Here is a 20,464-nt window from a genome sequence, read left to right on the forward strand (position 1 = left end):
TACTTAGCAGTGGGGAAGGTTGACGTTCCTTTCATTTGTCATGGTTTCTCATCATGTAATCTCATTTGCTATGGGAGCGTGATGTTGGACCGCAACATGTTGATCTGTATATAAAGGGAATAAAGAGCTGGTTGTTTAGGGTCTGCAAGTTTTGTCTCCAGTTTTGACATGTGATCTTGTTCCACTTCTGTGCTTTACATTAGATGGAGGCTGATGAGGGTGATCTCAGATGCTGAGGACGCGAATGTATTGCAGTTAGAATTCTCTACCTTTCAGGTAGCCATTGGTTTCAGTTTGTGCGAGTCCAAAATGAAAACCCATTGACTGAGACTTTAAAAGTGTTTGAAATATGATGATAAACCATCACAGTGAATGTTTAGTTGTGCTATGCTATGTCTTTTGTTAAAATACCGTTTTAGTTGCATGGTAATACTGTTTTGAAGACCCTGACTTCAGATGGATTAACATGACCATGATGAAAGAGAGGCAACAAAATGTTCATTGTGGTGAATTAATCTAAAATCTTAAGATGTAGGAAGCTTATTTCCATACTGCAGTACTGTAAAAATCAAACTCTAAACTCTGTTAATGTATTTACAGTGTAAGAGTGTATATGATTTAATAGACTAAAGCATGCAAAACCAAATGGTATGCTTCATTGGGGGGTTTAATTGATGCATAGTTATGTAACCTTACACTATATCAGTATGCACAGGCATATTAATAGACACACAAACACACACAGACACACATGTACACATCTCATCCCTCGGCCATCCAGATTAAGGTCAGCATATGGATCACTCTGTTGACTGACCACATCCCATTGATCATCCCTCCAGCTCGTCAATACATCTGCCTCACAGGGACACGGTCCCTCCCTCTACTCCTCCGTCCTCCTCCCTTCATTACTCCATTACTCACCACCTCTGCCCCCTGTGTCTCCCTCATCTTCCCCTCTCCAGCAGTAATTCCCCTCTCATCTTCCTTACACTTAACCCCCTCCCCCACCCTTCATTTACCCATCATCTTCCTCTTCCTGCCTCGCTTGTGTACTCCTAAACACTTCTTTCATCTGCTTCCTCTTGATGCTCCCGCATTCATTTACTCTTCTGTCTCCAGTGGGGAGGGAAGGATGTAAAGTTCAGACTCAGTACAGAAATGTGAGAAGTAGTTTATCGGTTGTCAGAGCCGGATCTATGAAGTTTTTCTCTTAAACCTTTTACCAATTTATGCCCTCATACTGATTTCCCAGCACACTATGTTTCAAAATAAGATACATCATTTGAGCATAAAAAGTGAACACTACCACTATCAAATGACATCATCAGGCCAAATTTCAGTTCATCCAATTCTTTGGTTTATATTTGCATTAACTAGTAACCTTTCCAAGAAAGTGCTATCATGCCGACAGGTTAAGATAGTGAACATGGTAGACATTATACAGTACCTGCTAAAGATCAGCAAGTTAGCATTTTCATTGTGAGCATGCTAGCATGCTTATGTTAGCATTTAGCTCGGTACAGCCTCACAGAACCACTAGCCAGGCCGTCAACTCTAAATGCCTTCCAAGAAACACAAGAGGAGCTTAGTCCATCAAGTCATTTCAAACCAAAACTCCAAAAAGCCTGAACTGATTAGTGGTGTAAATCAAAATGTAAAATAATAAAATATCTGATAATGATAAAATAACCCTCCTCAAAATTATGCCATGAAATAAGCCAGGACCTACAGTGAGACCCAGATCAGAATCCAACCAAATGCTATGCTTCCTGCTGTTCAGATGAACACTGAGGTCTGTGTACCTCAGCTCAGTCTTTCTCACTTCCTCCGCCCTTCTGCTGCCTCTCTCATCTCATCATCCCTCTCTCTGTCTCTCTTGTCTTTGCACTGTTATTCCCATCTTCTCTGCTTCCTGTTCTCTTTTGTCTTCCTCCACCTCTACACGATCCATCTCCCGTGGACCCAGAGCGCTGTGGGGCCAGGTTCCTGCTCCGTGCAGCCGGTGAAATATTAACCAGGCTTTGATGCTTATTAATTGTCCCACTCAGTAATTGAGATGCTCTGTGGAGCCCATCCCCATGGTGACAGTGACAGCCCGTCCCCTTGGTGACAGCCTCTCACCCACAGAAACACCAGGGAGGGAGATGGGTAGGTGAGAAATTGGGGGTAGGGGGTGGGGGGGTAAGAAGAGGGAAAAACTAAGTAGAACAGTACCTCTGTGGTTTTTGGAGAAAAACTTAAAAGGTTTCTTTGTGCTGCCTGGTCATTCTTTAAGGGAAATTTCACTTTACTCACCAGCATAACTGCAGAAATTGTGTATGCAGGTACACAGCTAGACACAACATTACAGCACTGTTTACCGGCTACACCAAACTCAAGTGTCAGACAAGTTTCACTTACTCAGGGTATAAAGTCTCAAGGTCAAAAGCACAAACTAGTTAAAAAGCCATAACCCCAAATCATCCATCACTGTGTAGAGCTCTGTCTGAGATCAACATTAACACAACATACCCTGTACACACAATTTGCCCTTTATGTAAGCTTAATTAATCCAAATCCTGCTGCCACATATTCTAAGTTATGTATGTTTTGTGATACCTGTAGTATGCTTTGTAAAGCAGATGGAGTTTACGTGTACTGAAATGTGTTATATAAATAAAATAGCCTTGCATCGCCTTTATATAGAGGTGAGCCACATACCACTGTAAACAAAGCTGTGTCTGTGCATTCCTGTGGCAACTATGGTATGTCAGTGGCTGAGCAATGCAAAGGATGATTACAATTGAAGTCCTGGGTCAAAGCTTTTACTTTTCACCTCTAAATAAGCTGTTTAGATAAATGGGCTATATTTGGCTGCCGTCACAGATGTTGTTGTAAAGATTTATGTAGAATCCCCCAAGTCCACGATGTAGTCAGTGAGTAATTTGTGGTCATATGACCTCGACCAAACCGATGAAAACAGCAGCTGTGATATAAAATACTGTAATATTTCTTTAAGCACACCATGCATATGCCAGTATGAAACATTCACAGTGAACTTGTCTCGGCTAAAATGAAGTGAAACCGTAACTTATGGGTTCTGTTCCAGAAGTAAGAAAACCTCATTCAAATTCCCATAGACATTTGTAACTACGCTAATAACTGAAAATACAGCCTTGGAACAGCAGTAAAATATCTTTGTTTATTCAGTGTTTAGGTTTTTAGCAGCCTTTAATGAACACTATTTCCCATAAGCCCCAAATGTTTGCCAGGTTAACATCATGGCTCGATGGAATAGGCAAGTCCATGAGCAAGTCGAGGGATTGTGCTTAATTCAGGCGTGTTTGTAAGAGCGATTACAACTACAGGGTTGAAAACTGTAGCGACGCTTGTAGTTTCTTCATGCGAGTTGTAGTTTTTTCTGTTCTCACAAAGTTAATGTTATTTAACTGTTAAAATCACAAAGGTTTCAGTTTCTTTTGGCAACTGCCGTAGTGGATGGCAGTTTTGTAAGTACTTGAAAGTAAAGTATTGAAAGCAATCAATGAGAACATTTTTTTCATAAAAAGCAATGAAAGATACATATATGTGTGTGTACATCCTTAAAACATCTATATCTAGTGTTTTATGATTAAGATTTCTATAGGATTTACGAGTAAGACCTCTGGCTGGATGTTTGATGCCCAGTTCTTTGAACAATCATTGTCACTATATGTATGAGCCTGCCTTGTCGACAAAATTGAATAGAATCTGCATTTCTCACAAGGAAATATTTGTTCTGCCAGTGAGTACGTACTGTACATCTGATTCAATTAGTTAGCAAGAAATATAAAATCAGTTGCTTTATTAGGTTATTTGCTATGGTATTTGACAAGATAACTTGTTAGTGATGGCATCTGATTTTGTGTTAGTGGCAAGAAAAAATCAGCAGCTATATCTGGTCATTGACTTTTATTGTCTTGATAATAAATCTGATACACATTTGCTAACCAATAAATTACAAAAGCCATGCTAGTTTCTTTACCACGCAAGCTTGAGTGTTTTGGAGGAGAGATTAGATTAGATTAGATGAGGCCGTTTGCTCTGTCACATTACTCAGTCTGGAAATAAATGCCTTTCAGGGCAACTTAGAATGTTACCAAACAAACAGCAACAGTTATGTCATGTATTTTAATTTTCCTGCTCTGCTGTTTATGCTGTATATTTTTGTCACAGCTAAAAAAAATGGGGACCTCCAGGACTGTAGCACCCATTGCTAGATTTTATGATGCAATTTATACACTTGCTGAATGCTATAGAAAAACAGCTTTAATGTTACAATACACAAAACAAGTTAGTATCTACAGTCAAGACTTTCATTACAGACTAAAAATTGGAAATGGGCAGGCTTTATTTCCACTTCCATCCACTTTATTTCTGGATCTAAAATTAGCCTAAATCAGATTCAGGTAGCTTCAAAAGGTGTTAAAGGTCAAAGAGACAAAACAGAGAAGAGAAGGGAGAAAGAAAAGAGAGCTGGGGGGGGGGGGGGGGGGTCGAAAGGGAAATGAAAATACTTTCAGGAAATAAATACATTAAAGAGGGGAAGGCTGTGGAGAAGAGAAAAAACAGTAATGAAGGAGGGAGAGAGAGCAGGAGATGAGGTGTAGAAGTAAGCTCTGTGTACATGTAAATATAACAGGCTGGAGGTTGAGAGCTGTGAGGCTGCTGGAAGCTTCGAGGACTCAGCCTGAGACACGATGACCAGGCAGTGTAACGTTTCCTCACGGGGACATGGGCCACGTCAGATGTCAGCCAGCCACTGTTTGACACTTGGCATCAATACACACACACACCACACACACACACAGTCACACAGTCACACACTCACATGCTCACATGCTCATACTTAGCAGCAGCCAGGATTAATGACTGAAGGACTACAATTAGAGACCACTCACCATGCCTTTTTTAAATGGTTAAATTAATTAGTTTTCATTTGTTTTTATTTAACATTTTTGACTCTTTTTAACTCTTAGTAACCCTGTGTCTAGCCTCATAGTACTTATTGCTTATATTAGGCCTAAATTTACTATTTTTATCTGTGTTGTTAACAATTGACAAATACAAACCGTGTAAAGCTGAATCTATTATATTAGTGTTAATAATGAATTTTACTTATTAAGATGTAACTGCCAGTGATGATGGCTTTACACACTAATTTTCCACCTTTTTTGTTGACACGTGTAGTTTTTTTGTTAGATATTGTAGCTGTCAGCAATTACTGACTCAGGAAGGTTGACGCTATGATACAAATCGTGCATGATTTGTTGATTTACTCAGTATATTGTTAATTGAGCTGCACTATGGTTACCAAAGCTAGGTTAAGGCCTATTCACACTAGCATTTTAAATGGCTAAATTTCACAATTAAATCAGCTCATCTCAGTGGAATCATCACCAGTGGATTTGCTTGTATGGACAAAGTAAATATTTGAGATTCTTTTGCTCTTAAGTTCAACGAAGCTGAACTTTGACATGTGAATTTGTGCCATAGACCAGTATCAGATTGTCTAGACAGTTCTGAGGGAATGGAGCATGGTCAAACATGGAAGAAGTTAATGTAGCTTATTAGCTGTGTTCACAAAACAGACATAGTGTGCAGACAGCTATGAGACAGGAGCTGATGGTACAAATGAATCCTTCTGAATAAACCATGTGAGCTTACAGTTGGGATAGCTTGTTTGCTAACAAGCTTGACAGTTAGCTAGCAAAGAGAGTGTTTCCCTCCCCCACTGAATGATGTACAGTCTTGCCCTGCGAGTACTCCCTTCATCACTGAGCATTTAGAGCTGACTTTTTTTTACAAACACATGGATGAACTCTGTCATGGAAAACACAGAGGTTTAATTGAAAATATCATCCATTACCATCAAGACTCACCTTTTGTGTAAAAGGGGCAGCAACGTATAGCCATCCTCCTCGGTCTGGCCTCCACCACTTTTCTCTTTTCAAGACATGACTCTGCTCATCACTGAGGTCACAGCCATATTGTCATCATCGCTTTCTTTATCCCTGACCCCCAGACTCCATTCCCTCACCATGGCAAGCTGCCGGACAGTGACATCATGGGCTCCACCCCTTGGTGACCTGCTGGTTAAGTAGGACAGACTGGATTTAAGATGCACTGTTGCCACAGTGACAATATACACAGTCGCACACACAAAGACAGGCGCGCTGCTCTGCTTGCTGATGCCAAATCAGGTCAACCTTTGGTGTGTCTGTGTGTATGCTGGAGGGTGTTTAATGCATGTTCTCAGTGAAAGGGAAGAAATGGGAGGATATTTGAGAGCTCTGGGACAGCAGGTGAAACGCACACTGTTTGTCCCCTCTCTCTCTCTGCTGCGACCCCAGTCTATTTTTGTGTGTCCGCTAAGAAAGATACACACACATTTAGATGTTATCTGTCTTTTGTTGTAGCCATGGGGTATGGCTGAGTGCTTGTTTTGAAACTGCAGTTGCAATTTGAACGACAAAATTGAAAAAGCAATTTTCAAATCGCAAGAGACACCTTCATTTTACTTGGCTTAGCTGTAAAAGATGAAAGAATTATTCGGTGACTACGACAACTGCTGCCAGTAGGAATGGGTGTTGAACATCAATATTTGTTTTGTATTGACCTGTCTGTGACAAAAACTCTCATGTACCAGAAAGCTGGCATCGAATGTGTGGACAGATTTGTCCACCTGGTTTGCTTATTGCTTCTTGCTTATGCAGATTAAAATTAAAATGTTGCCATTTTTTGCCATTTTATTTAGACTGAAGACTGCTTGTGTTTAGACAACATTTACTGCTTCAGAGTTTTGGTTTGGTTTGTGTAAAAACAAACAAACAAAAACCCCCCTTCAGAGCTGTATTGTTTTCTCATCGATATCAACTCTGGTATTGAAAATATCAAGATACACAGGCCTAGTTACCAGCAACGTTATTTTTGTGAAATTAAACCTAAAGCTAGTTAGTGTATTTTCTGCATGCAAACACCACTTAAGACCACTTTGGAGTGGGTGGGGTTTTTTTTCTATTCAAAACTTGAGGGCAGATAAATTCATAGCTAATGAGCGCAAATGACTAATGGGTAGTATATAAAAGCTCACCACCTTAAAGGAATAGTTTGCCATTTTGGTGAATATTCTCGTGTGCTGTCTTCTGAAGAGCTAGATGAGAGGACTCCCATCTGTTTGTTTCATATACTGCTACAATGAGCAGCCATGTTGCCATTTTTACACGTCTATTTTTATACAGATTAAACAAATGTGATACAAAGTGTTGATTAGTCAGCCTCAAAGATGCTGGTAGATGTGTTTTGTTACCTTACAGAGCCAAGATAACTGTTTACCCTGTTTGTAGTGTTAAGCTAAGCTAACCGTCTCTTGGCTATATATTTATCGGCAGACATGAGAGTGGTATAAGCAAATTTCCCAAAATGGTGACTTTCTGCTTTAAAAGTCATGAATCAGGATGCTAGCACTTTGGGGCTGTGAAGCAGCTTCTCCTGTTTGTAAAGCTAACATTAGCTTATGCTAGTTTGACCCTTTATGAATATTATTGCAGTTTTTGAGTTGGATATTAAAACTGTTAGGCTACACTGTCAGACATGACCAAACAACAGTTGTTATTACACCTACCTATAATATGTAGTTGTTGTCAGTAAACATAACACCTCTCTTAAATGCCATTGGTGTATTTATAAACTGTGTAATGTCAAGTGAGATTATACTAGTAATGTAATCATTTAAATTTGAGCTACAGTGGTCAGCCCTTAAATGGAAAACTAGAAAAGTTTAATGCATCTTTTTGATTCTAAACAGATCATAATATAGGTCACAAAAGTACTAATTAGGTGTTTTTGTGAAATCATTCAGCTCTTAGGATAGGGCTTCCTGCTGCAGCTTGAGTCTTCATGAAGTCTGCTTTCATTTAGACAGATCCAGCAGTGATGACTGTGTCATCCACAGGGGCTGCTCATCAGGCCGTCTGCCAGTCCATCTGGATATCACACACTCTCTAAGAGCTCTAAGACTACTGAACAGACAGGATGATTAGAGTGGGAACGTCCATTCTTCTACATCTGATTCTCCTCCTGTCCTGTAGATGCTGCCGGACAGTTGAAGCCGTCGCTCGTGGCGGGGATCGGGCTTTGGCTAAATCTCCCCCTATCTTCCACCCTTCACCTCCCCCCACCACCGCCACACAGCTCAGCTCCTCTTACATTATTAGCCGTCTGTGATGTTGCATTAAAGATGCATGACTCTCACGCTGTCTCACTCGGCATGGGCCTCCTGTTTGCGTGCGCGTGCGTGCAGGCAGACACGCTCGAGTTGCTGAGTTATGGAAAGGACAAACACGCATGCATGCAAACACACACTCACACACATGGTACTGTGTGAGTGCGGTCGAGCTCTCTCAAAACCGAAATTTGTTATTTGACAGATGGATGTGGGAGGCTGTCACTGAGACTAAATGCTCCTGAGAGAGACAGAGAGAGCTGTCTGGTTGGACAGAGATAGCGAGCTAGATGGACGGAGAGTGGGAGGGGGTTAGCTCCACAGTATTGATATAATGCAAGCTTTGAGTGCCCTGTCTGCTTGGTTGAGTGCTTCTCTGTGCTGCTGCATATGGTGTGTGTGTGTGTGTGTGTGTGTGTGTGTGTGTGTGTGTGTGTTTTTATTCTATCAGAGGTGTGTGTGTGTGTTTTGTAGCCCGTTTTATATGTGTGGCATTGGAGTTAAGCTTCTATGTGTGTTTAGCGTTAACCTCCCTCTGAAGTCCATTTTAAAATCCCCAGACACTCACACACACTCTCTTTCCTGTATGTGCAAGTGTGTGTGAGAGAGGGAGAGAGGGTTTGTGAAGTTATCCGTCTCTCTGGTTGTATCAGTGTCCTAATTGGACTAACAAGATTAATGAGGCGAACTAGATTCCCCAGCTCTCTCCCCTCCCATCTTTTGTTGTCGGGGCGGGGAAACTCGTGTGTGTGTGTGTGTGTGTGTGTCTGTACACGGTAGGTTAAGTCCAAGTCACGTTACAATTCATTTAACAGGGGTGGTGATGTAGATAAAATGTTCTATCACGATATAGGCAGTTTTATTAGTGCTGAAGCGATTAGTTGATTAATCAGTTTCTCGGCTGATAGAAAACAACTCTACAACAATTGTAATGGTTTAAACTACTTATCAGGAAAATATGGCTAATGTTGTCTGGTCAGCTGATTCAATTTCATGTCATTGTAAATAGAATATCCTTTGGTTTTGGACTGTTCAGACAAAAAAAGGAATTTGAAGATGTTGCCTTGGGCTCTGGGAACTCGTGAATAGCCTTTTTCAGCATGATGACATCAAATAGACCAAGCAGTTAATGCTGTAAGCAACAAAATAATCAACACTGTAAATAATCATTAGTTGTCGCTCTGGAAATTCCATTGGGAAATTATTTATTCATAAAACAATATTAAAAAAGTCAAAGATCTTCATTACATTGATGCTAAATCCAGTAGTGCTAAAAAGCAGCCATAGTCATTGAATTATAATGTTGCCCTCAGTTGGCACAGTGCAACATGGTCGGACTGGGACAAATCCTGGTGGGCTGCCGTATTGAACCTGACCAGGGTCATACGTGTTTGACCCTGAGTCAGACCTAGACTCACATGTGAGGAGTCACGTGGTGGACATAGCAGAATGGTAAGGGTAGTTTGCATCTTTTATTTGTTTATGTTGTTGTCATGTTGCTTGTAACTGGCAATGGCTGACTCACCGCTAATGTCAATGCAAACTCACTCTCTGTGCTAACAAGTCCACTCTGCTTCTCTCTGCTTCTTCTTTTGACCCACCCTGGGATTGGTTCCTTAGGTGTGCGACATATAAAACCCAGGCTGTCTGAATCTGTTTTTGAGATAGTCACTGCTACACTGTAGTTACAAGGTGGAAAGATAGAAATACTCACTAATGCAGCTTTAAGGAACTGGTAGAAATTATATAGCAAGCTGCGGTCAGGCCCATTACAATCTCTTGTTGACTTTTTTACATAAACATGCCCATGGGATACTCATTCAAATGATTACGTGCGTGTCAGTGTTTGTTTTATCATGAACTACCTGCTGAAGGGTGGGGTTTATTGCATGACCTGGTCTATGACAGTCCAAACAGAGACAGGTGAGCTTACAGCCACAGAAAAGGCACCTGTAAGTTGAGTAGAGTTTTTTTTTTCACAACAAACATGTTGACTCGTCAGTGAGGGAAAAGTACAGGTGTAATTAATAACATTACCGATGGCTCTGGTATGTTTTGATGTGGCAAGAAGGTACAATCCTATATGTACAATACTAAGATCCCGGAACAACTTCAGAAAAGCAAATTATACAGCTGTTAATTAATTAATTAATTAAATTAATTAATGTTACTCGTTAAGCTTTACACAAAGGACATACCTGTGTAACTTTTCATTTTGGTGTCCTAAGCACAAAATGCTGGCTCACCTGCACAGCTAATGAAGACTCCCAGATGGAATGAAACCATCATAAAGGTTATTGATAAAGCTTGTGCTTTTCATACTATGACAAGTCAAATTGTCTGCTGTGAAAAAGGTGTATTGCCTGTAGTTTATGACTTAGTGACTCTACCATCTGTCACTTTGATAGGTCACAATTAAACCAGAATATTTATATCCAAGTAATATTTGCCCCATTTTTGTCTCTAGTTGATCCGTCACTAGAGATGAGCTGCTATTGGCAATTAAGCACTCAAAAATGAATTTTTCAAAATATATACTGTATGTATGTGAATGTTGATACATTTTTCTTGGTGGTGATGGTGCCATTCATTTAAGTAAATGTTATGTTCTTACAGCGGTCTTTCGACTTCCAGGTTATGTAATCCACCTTCTTATAAACAAAGATGTCAACGGAAATCTGTGGGTGAGGGTTAAAGGGTCAGTTTTTCCCAGATTACAGAAAAAAGAAAAATCTCCCTTGTCCCTAGTGTTACTGTTTTCTACCAAGGTCACAAAATACTGTAAACTGTCCACAGTGAGGTCTGTGGATTAAGCTAGCTGTCATCACAACAACATCTTTCATAACACTAGAGATAAAGATAGGCTTGCAGTGAACAGTTACTCACCATATACATTTATCCCTTGCCATTTTTTAAAATACAATAAAAGCAGGACTGCAGCCATAGAAACATCTGTTGCTAGGATACATAGCTACACTGTAGAAGATTGGTAACCATAGAAACGTCTTTGCTAACATCAGTATCAGGTATTTCAATTATTTGTCTAGTTTAAATAAGGATTTCTGATGCTAAAGCGCTATATATTAGCAATTGGATTTAGTGTATTTTTTGAACAGACTTGGTCATTTACTTTTCAGTTATTATTATCAAATACTTTATTTGATCAAAGTCTCATTGAGTTTAAAATCTCTTTTTCCAGAGTGACCTGGCCAAGAGAGTACCAGAAATATTGTTATAACTGAGCAGTGTTCATGTATAGAAAACAAAGTTTATTAGTCACTTAACCTGAGCTCCAACTGTGTAGTCCCACTCACTGAACTGAAACATGGCTGAACTGTGTATATTCCTCATGATCCGTGGCTTCTGTAGCCAGAAGTGCTGTCATTGTAACAAACACACCAAACTCTGTTTAGAATTCTTGATATTTTTCAAAGTTTCCATGATCTACAGTGAACTTGCTGGGCCTGATTCCAGCAGTTTAAGCCACTGACTATCACTCAGTTAGCTGGACATCGTACCCGCTCACCAAAGTTACACAGAGCAAGAACAGATGTTCAGGGCATGGAGTGGAAACGACAGAGGCCATTCTCCCTGTTACGAGTCAGTGTACCATCAAAATGACCCTGAAGCTGTTATTTTAAGGTAAAAGTTACATAATGTTGCTTTAATATTCAATACTACATCAAGGACAAAAATCCAGTTATGATGCATAAAGCGTACAGTTTTCTAAAATGATTTCAGTGAAAAGTAATCAATGCTACATTGGCTATGGGAAGCCTTTTAGAAGAATTTAATCTAACATAGTTATTTTGGTGCGAGCCTGAACCCTGAATGTCAAGTATGTATCATTCCATTGTATTTAACAGCTTCAACAGTGGTTGTATAACTAACCTGCGAGTAGTTTAGGTTACATCTCCATTACTTATCTAACTAAACAGAAAATAATGTGCTATTAAATGATGGTGGAAATGCAGCAGAAATGATTTTTCATCCTGCCAAGAACAAAATTAAAGAGAAATATTAAAAGCCTGTTTATTTCAGGTCTTTTGGCTTGATATGGAACACTAGCATGGTCTTAATTCATCTTCAAAAAAATATCTCTGTGTAGTAGTAATTTTTATTGATTTGGATTTGAAAAATGAGCTTGAAGGCACTTCACAGCTCAACTGGCCAGTAACTGGTGATGTGAGAACAGTGCAGCTTTTGGCTGGCGTGCCACCTCAGGACCCGAGCACTAAATCAATGATGGTGCCGTCCATTTGCTCCACTCTGTTCCAAATGACTCTGAGTCCATCTTTCAGCTGAAATCCTCGCTGAGAATGCGCTGTTATGCAAGTGGTTACATTTGGGGATTAGCACAACATTTTCAAGGATAGACATCAAGAATCCAATGGCGTTTATAGGTCACAAATCCCATGCAGTTGTAATGTGTTATACATAGAACAAAAGGATGATGCTACATGTACGCTCATGTGTGCCACATTATTTACGTCTTTTATTGTATTTGTCCTGAGATAGATTCCCTGACATTAGCGCTGCAAACTTTCATTATTGATTACTCTGTTGTTTGATTTTTTCCTAATCAATCATTTCTGATTGTCAGGCTACAAAATATGAAAAAACTGCAAGAAATCGTCCATCGCATCTTCATAGATTTCTGAGATGACGTCTCCAAACGTCTTGTTCTGTTCAACCAGAGGTCAAAACTGTAAAGATGTTAATACAGAAAAGTAACAAATCCTCTTGTTTGAGAATCTGGGGCCAGAGAGCATTTTTCACTATTTTTAAAGGCTTGATAAACAAATTAAACAATTATTCATTTATCAAAATGCTGGTTATTTTTCCATCTGTTGACTAATTTTACTGAACTGCAAATGCAATTAGTATGTTTCTCCCTCCAGTTATTGGTTGCCAGCTTTGGGGTGTAATTCCGTGCACTACAAAGTAAAAAAAATACAATATAATAGAATAGAAAATGTGAATCAACATTGAATATTAAATCAAAATTATAGGATATGCACACTTCTTTCTTCTTCTCATAATATTTTTTATTTTACCGTTGCTGTTTCAATCAGCCAAACTACGGTGTGTATGGGCTTTGCTGCTTCACATTTGTTTCTGTGCGATCTTTGTGTCTCATGTTCAGCAATGCATGGAAGCGTATGTGGCGTGTGTGTGTATGTGTGTGTGTGTGAGTCTGACTGTTGCATAAGAGGATCTGCTGCTGTCCCAGAGCTTAACTAAGGATTTAAACCTCCCTTTCTCACTCTCTCTCTCTGTCTCTCTCTTCCTGTGTCGGCTGTCTCTAGCGCTCTCTGTTGCACTCTCTCTAATCTCCGTAATTGCATGTATATTGTCGAGGGGATGATGTCATTATTTGTTGAATAAGTCTGTGTGCGTGTGTATACACATTGTATGTTTGCTTATCTGGTGATGTTTGAGCAGGAACATTTCTTTTTGTTCTGAGAAGACGAGATTCTCTGAATGAAATAGCCTCCATTTTGATGACACCTGCTCTTACTCATTATGACTTGTAATTCAAGCTGTTTGCTGTATTAACATGCAGCATTAACAGAATGATGATTAATAAAGATAAACAAGCTGTAGTTTTGATAAACACAGTCATTTCATTTGTATGTCATTTATTCCATGTACAGTAAGAAGAGGATCAAGGGATTATAACACATACTGTATATTTAGTGGTGTCATCATTCCTTATTCCAGCAGCTTTGCTTCCCTGTGTTCTGTGTTTTGGCAACTCTTAACATCCCTGTGCGTATAACAAATGATATTAATTCTCACCATTTTCCTGTCTGTTGACACAGAGAGAGACTGTGCTCACTGGTGATCTAAAAATACAAGGTTTGGATCAGACCCCACAAGCATTACTTTGTCCAACATGTAATGCTGCAAATTTGTTGGCCGCAAACTCTTCGCAGGCACAAGAACATGTCGTCTAGGAAGATGATTCGACTCTCTGAGGAGGGATCAAGTGCTTTACCAGCAATAATTGATATCTGTTGTAATTTGAAATGAATTTTTCAGCTGTAAACCTTTTTTATTGCTGTTTCGGTTAGCAATAATATAATATTAACTGTGATAATATACAGAAAGGTAATTTTCTACCCTGTTAATCTCTGTATGAAAATTAGCTTCTCCTGCACATACTAGATGGTCAGTGTTATCTACCCTGGGAACAGGAAGGGAGAAATGAGCCAGTTGTACAGTAACTGTGATTGCAACATACATAGTACTTTAGGTAATGCTGATGAGCTGTGAGTTCCCCTTGACCTAATTTTTTTCCCTCTTGCCATCTTTATTTTCATCATTTAACCGGCAAGTTTGACAACAGGGGCAGTGTTTCCTAGTGTATTTTAACTTTAAACCAATAGCCCATCCCACATCCCTCACTGTGTACTGATGCTTGAGATGGGCCAGTACTAAGTAGGGCTGCAACTATTTTCTCAGTTAATTGGTCAATTGTTTGGTCTATAAAACATTAGAAAACAGTTAAAAACCTAAATACCTGTGCCTACTGATGAAACATTTTCTGAAGGTTGAGGTAACGTCTTCAGATCTCTTGTTTTGTCCAACCAACAGTTCAGAAATTATGACAATTTAAGACAAGGAAAAGCAACTGGTGATGATGAATCTGTCTGATAGTGGTCAAACTGATGACCCTCAATAATGAATGGCATGAATGAGAATACTTTTTTGAGTAATCAATTAATCCTTTGGTCTATAAAATGTCAGAATCACATTAGACAAAGAGATGCAACAAATCCTCACAAGTCACGAGCTGAACTCAGGGAATGTTTGGAATTTTTGCAGGAAAAATTACTTAAACGATTTATTGATTACCAGGGTAATTGCAGATTGATTTTTCAGTCAGTCAAGTAATTGATTTATAAACAAATCCTCTTAGCTCTAAATATGAGGATGATATTCACACTATCACTTGCAGTGATGCAGCGTATTATACTGTTGTCTAAGACTCCATATATACCTGCTTTAAACAGGCAGTGTGTTATGCATGTCTGAATCATTCAGATGTAAGTGCGCACAAAATGCATTACGATCAGAATGTGAGAGTAAATTCTTCTGAAAAAGATCTGCCCAACAAGTTGAAATTTCTTACTTACTTGCTTACTCAAGCTAGCAAAGAAAAATGCTAGAAGGCGACCCTCTCCTCAGGAAAGGACCCTTCATCCCTTTGTCATGTTCATTGAAAAGTCTGCCAGCTCTGCCCTCCTGAGAGAGTCAGAGTGTGATTGAAGCTGAATTGCAAGGACAGAATCAAGATAACAGGAAATCTTATAGACACCAGGTGTAAATCCAGACCTCGGTCATAAGACGTTCTCTAGATAATACAGAGTAAATATGGGACTATTGTGAAGGTGTTTAGAATAGAAATGAAGATAGTGATAAAGATGTTGATGTTGATGCCGATAATGATGCGGGTGCATTGGGAGGAGTGTAATGCTGGTTAAGATAATGACCTCTTCCGTGCGCACTGGTGTGTTTGTTTGCGCTGGAGGAAAGCCCCCCGCTGCACTCACTGTTCAGCTGTGTTATTTCTTACTGATTTACTCTGTTTCCCTTTCTTTGTCTGCTCAGATTGACTTGGAACCAGAGGGGAAGGTGTATGTGGTCATTGATCTGTCCGGATCCTCCACTGAGGGTAAGACCACCACAACACACAACTCTTATCAGTGTAAAGAAATTAAAACACAGATCTGGACACACACGTGCACATACGGGCCTCTAGTTTCATGGTGGTGTGGTATGGCTGTACAGTATGTGCTGACAAATCTTTTTAGCTTGTCTCCTAAATGCTCTGCTACATGACTTGACTGCTCACCGCTCTTACTGTTGTTTCCAGCCACAACAACAGACAGACAAAGTTAGCAACTGGCCGGTAAAAACATTGCAGCATTTAGTAGCTAAAGAGCCAGACATTTCCCTTAGGAGTAGGTATAGACCAAAAACTGAGCTACAAGAGAGTGAATTTGAGACTTAAATTGCTAACAAGTTCAATATATCAACTTGAAAGGAGCTGATATGTCAGTGGTGTGTTCACAACTTGTCTCGGCTGCCCCCATGTGGCTGTAAAATCCGTTATTGCTGGTTGAATATGACGTACTGTGTGAACATCCTCTCCCATTACTTTGCTAGAGGCCACAGAGTTTGATGGAAAAATTGCTGTGAAAAGAGGCCAAACATGAAGGCCGGGGCCTTCCTGTTTTCCTAGAAAGCTTTCAAACAGAATTCGTAGAACTTTCTCCATCTCTCTCTCGCTCTTTTTTTCTGTCTCCTCTATTTATTTCTATTGATTAAACATGGAAACTCCCACAGTGTCTTCCTCAATTAGTCTCTCTGCACACATACAGTCACTTACATGCTGCAGGGTGAGAGTGATTTTCATCTGCACCTGTGTATGTTCACACCTGGTTATAAATAGAAACACCCCTCTGGCTTCCAGTGAAAGTTTGCATGTATATATATATATATATATATATATATAGTATAGTGTGTGTGTGTGTTTGAGGGTGGTGGGATAGACTGGGTAGGGGAGGCTGCAGCAGAGCTTATAGTTTCTCTGTGTAAAGACAGATGAAGAGAGCAGCAGAGGGTGAAGAGAGAGGGAGTAGATTCTTAAAATAGTAGTAGGTGAGATTGAACCACGGATTACACACACATACACACACACACACACACACACACACACACACACACACACACACACACAGACTCAGGCATCCGTGTCTTGCCCTCCTCATCGATGATTGGACACTCTGTTGTGACCTCACGACCCACTCTCCGCCCACTCCTGAACTTCCTCCCTGAGTTCAGCTGGCTCGAGAGCTCGTCATGTTAATGTATGCTGATAAAAACAAATGGTGTGTGTGTGTGTGTGTGTGTGCTGATAGGAGGGATGGAGAGAAGTAAAGGGATGGAGAGATTGAGGGTGAGAACTAGAGGAAGAGGTGGTATTTTTAGCAGATTTATTTTTTTTTTCCCCTGGTGCAATCTGTTCTCTGCAGCTTCAGAGGTTGGAAGGACGTGTTCCGCTCCTTTTCTCCTCTTCTGTCCTCTCCATCCCTCTGCATCTGTTGGTCTCAAGAAACAAATAATAATAATCGGACCTAATCTGACCATCTGCGGCCCCTCCCTCTCTGTTACTGGATTCGCTGCTCTCTCTTCCTTCATCCTTTTTCTTATAAATGTTTTTCCTCACATTTCATTAATAAACAACATCTCCTCAAAGTCTAAAAGATTACTCTCTAAAATAATCAAAACAACCTTTTCATAAAGAAAAACTTCTTATTTTTAGGTCTGCAACTATCAGTTGTTTTCATCAATGAATCTTCTCATTATTTTCTTATGTAATCTACTGGTTATTTTCTTGATTAATTGATTAATCATTGTTCAACCAACAGTTAAAAAAACCCAAAGATTGTTGTTGTACAAAGTAAAGTAAATGATCACATTCTCACTTTTGAGAAGCTGGCACCAGCAAGTCTTTGGTATTTTACTTAATCAGTTGACGCCAGTTACTTTTCCTTAAACTGACTTATTGATTAATTGACTAATCTTTGCAGCTCTGCTTATTTTTCAGTAAAAAAATATTTATTTATCCAAGTGATAAAGGTGAACATTGTATCTGTATCTTTAGGAGACAATGACAGTACGGTAATTTTACAGTGCAGGTACAAACAAGAATATACAGCAATTAAAAAATAAGAGTAAAATAATGTAAAGATAAAAAAGTAGTTAATAGCTGCTTTTCATGAGTCTGTAACAAAGTTTTGCAAAACTTGTGTTTCACACAAGTTTAAAATGAAAACAGTGACAGGACCACCAGGGTTTGTTTTACATGTTTTTTTTAAAGCTTCAATACAAATAATGATTTCATCTCACCCTCCTCCTCCGTCCACCTCCTCTTCCTCAACTAGATAAAGGTCCCTTCTGCTTCAGATTTATAAATATCATCTAATTTAATTTTGCATTTCTGTCAGTCTAATTCTGTCGCCTTCAGGAAGACTGCCAGGGCGGGAGCGAGAGATGGATGTAACTCGGACGTATTCAGCTACAACTTCAATTCGTCTAAGTGCTGCAGCGTAACTGAGTTTTTGCACAAACGTATCGACGATCTCGCTCACCATCTGAGGAAACCACGTCTGCTGTCATTTCATCTTTGTTCAGCTCAACTTCTTTTTTTTTCCCTTTAGAAAATTTTGCATTCACCACTTTTGTTTACCTTAAACCTCAGTAGATTTATATACACAGATCTATTTGTAGTCTTATTCATTATTTGAGAAGCAGATGGGCTCCTGCCACAGTTGTATTGTTCATCATTTTTACATCATATTTGTTTATATCACCATCTGCACTTCAGCGTTTCCTCTGCTGTGTCTTCGCTGTCAGCTGGTTTGCTTCTTGTTTGTGTCAGATTGACGATCGACTGTTCTGTCCTCCCGTGTGTGTGTGTGTGTGTGTGTGTGTGTTTACTGGGTGACCATCTCCCCGTCGGTCATTCAGTGGGGTCCAGAGTACGCCTGTCTCCACGACGATCACCCATAGCTGTTGTTATGCCTCATCACCCCTCCTTGTTAGCATGCCTGTGTGTTTGTGTGTGTGTGTGTGTGTGTGTGTGTGTGTGTGTGTGTATAATGTGTGTGTCTGTCCTGGACAGATGGATGATGTATTATGTAAAACAAAGTGATCCCAGTAATGGCCTGTTTAGCTGCCCCCCCCACCCCACCCCTAAACCCCCTCCCTCTCTCACCGGCACCACCTTCATACACACACGCAGATACACAAAAACACACACTTCCACTCACATACGCTCCTACTCTCTCTCTCATACACACACACACACACACACACACGCACACAGAGTCCCTAGACAGCCTGTCTGTAATCGAACTCTGGAGAGGCTCAGCAGTAACCACATCTATAACGCACCCAGGAGAGAGATGGAGGGAGAGTGAGCGAGAGGCAAACTAGGACAGGAGCGCGGAGAGAAGGAGTGTGTGTGGGAGTTAGAGTGGAGGTGGTTCTCTTGTCTTAAGGTTACCCTCGGAAAGCATTTATCTTCCCGGGGAGATGCGGAGAGGAAGGGAACGGCTGGTTGGATGGTGCTGGCTGAGGAGGAGTATTTTAATATACTGTCCTTCGTTTTAGTGCCCACACATGAAAGTATAAATAGCATGTACGTATGCATAGGCCTCTGGTAGGAGTGGGGTGTTTGTGAAGAAGAGGGAAGGAGGGGGGAAGATGAGAGGCCGTTGAATGATTAAACATCTTGAGCAACATGATGCAAATGGTCCTTATTTGATCAAACTGTCGCAGGAAGTGAAATGGACGGGCGTAAGAAAGCATCCGATGTGTGTGAATCCTCATCCGAAACGTACTCAAACACAGATGAAAGTTTTGAAATACCTCTGTGCGGCTTAATCTGTACTGATAAACGCTGTGTCCATTCACTCGACAGCCTCGGGAACCAATGAGAATGAGGAGCGAGTGTTTCGGGAGAGGATCGGTCCTCGCCGGCGACAGGGCGCCGTCCGAAGGCGCGTCCATCAAGTCAATGGACACAAGTTCATGGCCACCTACCTGAGACAACCAACCTACTGCTCACATTGCAGAGATTTTATCTGGTAGGAAACACACACACACACACACACACAACACGTCTGTCTGACATGACTGTTAAGTTTCCTTGAACCAACCCCGGTCTAAATGCTGACTCCTCTGTGTGTGATCTGATAGGGGCGTGCTGGGGAAGCAGGGATACCAGTGTCAGGGTGAGTACTTTTCTCTGGTGGATTCCAATTTCTCAAGTAACACTGCACATCATTTATTATTTAAGCACGAGAACACAAGAGGGATTACATGTTGCTGAATGACAGCTGTGATTTGGTCACAAGCCACCATTACCCAGAGCCACCGATGAACTGCATTACACCAACACACACATAAGAAATTATCATGAGCGCAGTTTCAGTTGCACATGTGTTCCTTTTTCATTCATCCTAAAGATTATGCTGGAAATCATAATCAGGTTACTTCACTGACCTGTTGAGGTATGCTCAGAATTACAATCAAAGTGGATGATTCTGCAGAACACGGCGCACAGCGCAGTCCAGCGCAGTCCAGCGCAAATGTTAAGTGCAGATACAGGAAGTTGTGGTGCGTATGTAGGGTGGGAAGAGG

The 20,464-nt window shown here is 40.4% G+C and overlaps 1 protein-coding gene across 1 annotated transcript in view; it reads left to right on the top strand.

Moving 5' to 3' along the window:
- The window catches only part of prkcea (protein kinase C, epsilon a), a 34,818-nt gene that overhangs the window by 3,152 nt on the left and 11,202 nt on the right, over positions 1 to 20,464 (top strand). Inside the window, exons 2-4 of the mRNA XM_018675480.2 lie at positions 15,863 to 15,926; positions 19,743 to 19,908; positions 20,021 to 20,055. Coding sequence (XP_018530996.1) covers positions 15,863 to 15,926; positions 19,743 to 19,908; positions 20,021 to 20,055 — 265 coding nt within the window. The remainder of the gene's footprint in view (positions 1 to 15,862; positions 15,927 to 19,742; positions 19,909 to 20,020; positions 20,056 to 20,464) is intronic.

Source organism: Lates calcarifer, linkage group LG23 (assembly GCF_001640805.2).
Source record: "Lates calcarifer isolate ASB-BC8 linkage group LG23, TLL_Latcal_v3, whole genome shotgun sequence".
In the NCBI taxonomy this organism is placed as follows: domain Eukaryota; kingdom Metazoa; phylum Chordata; class Actinopteri; family Centropomidae; genus Lates; species Lates calcarifer.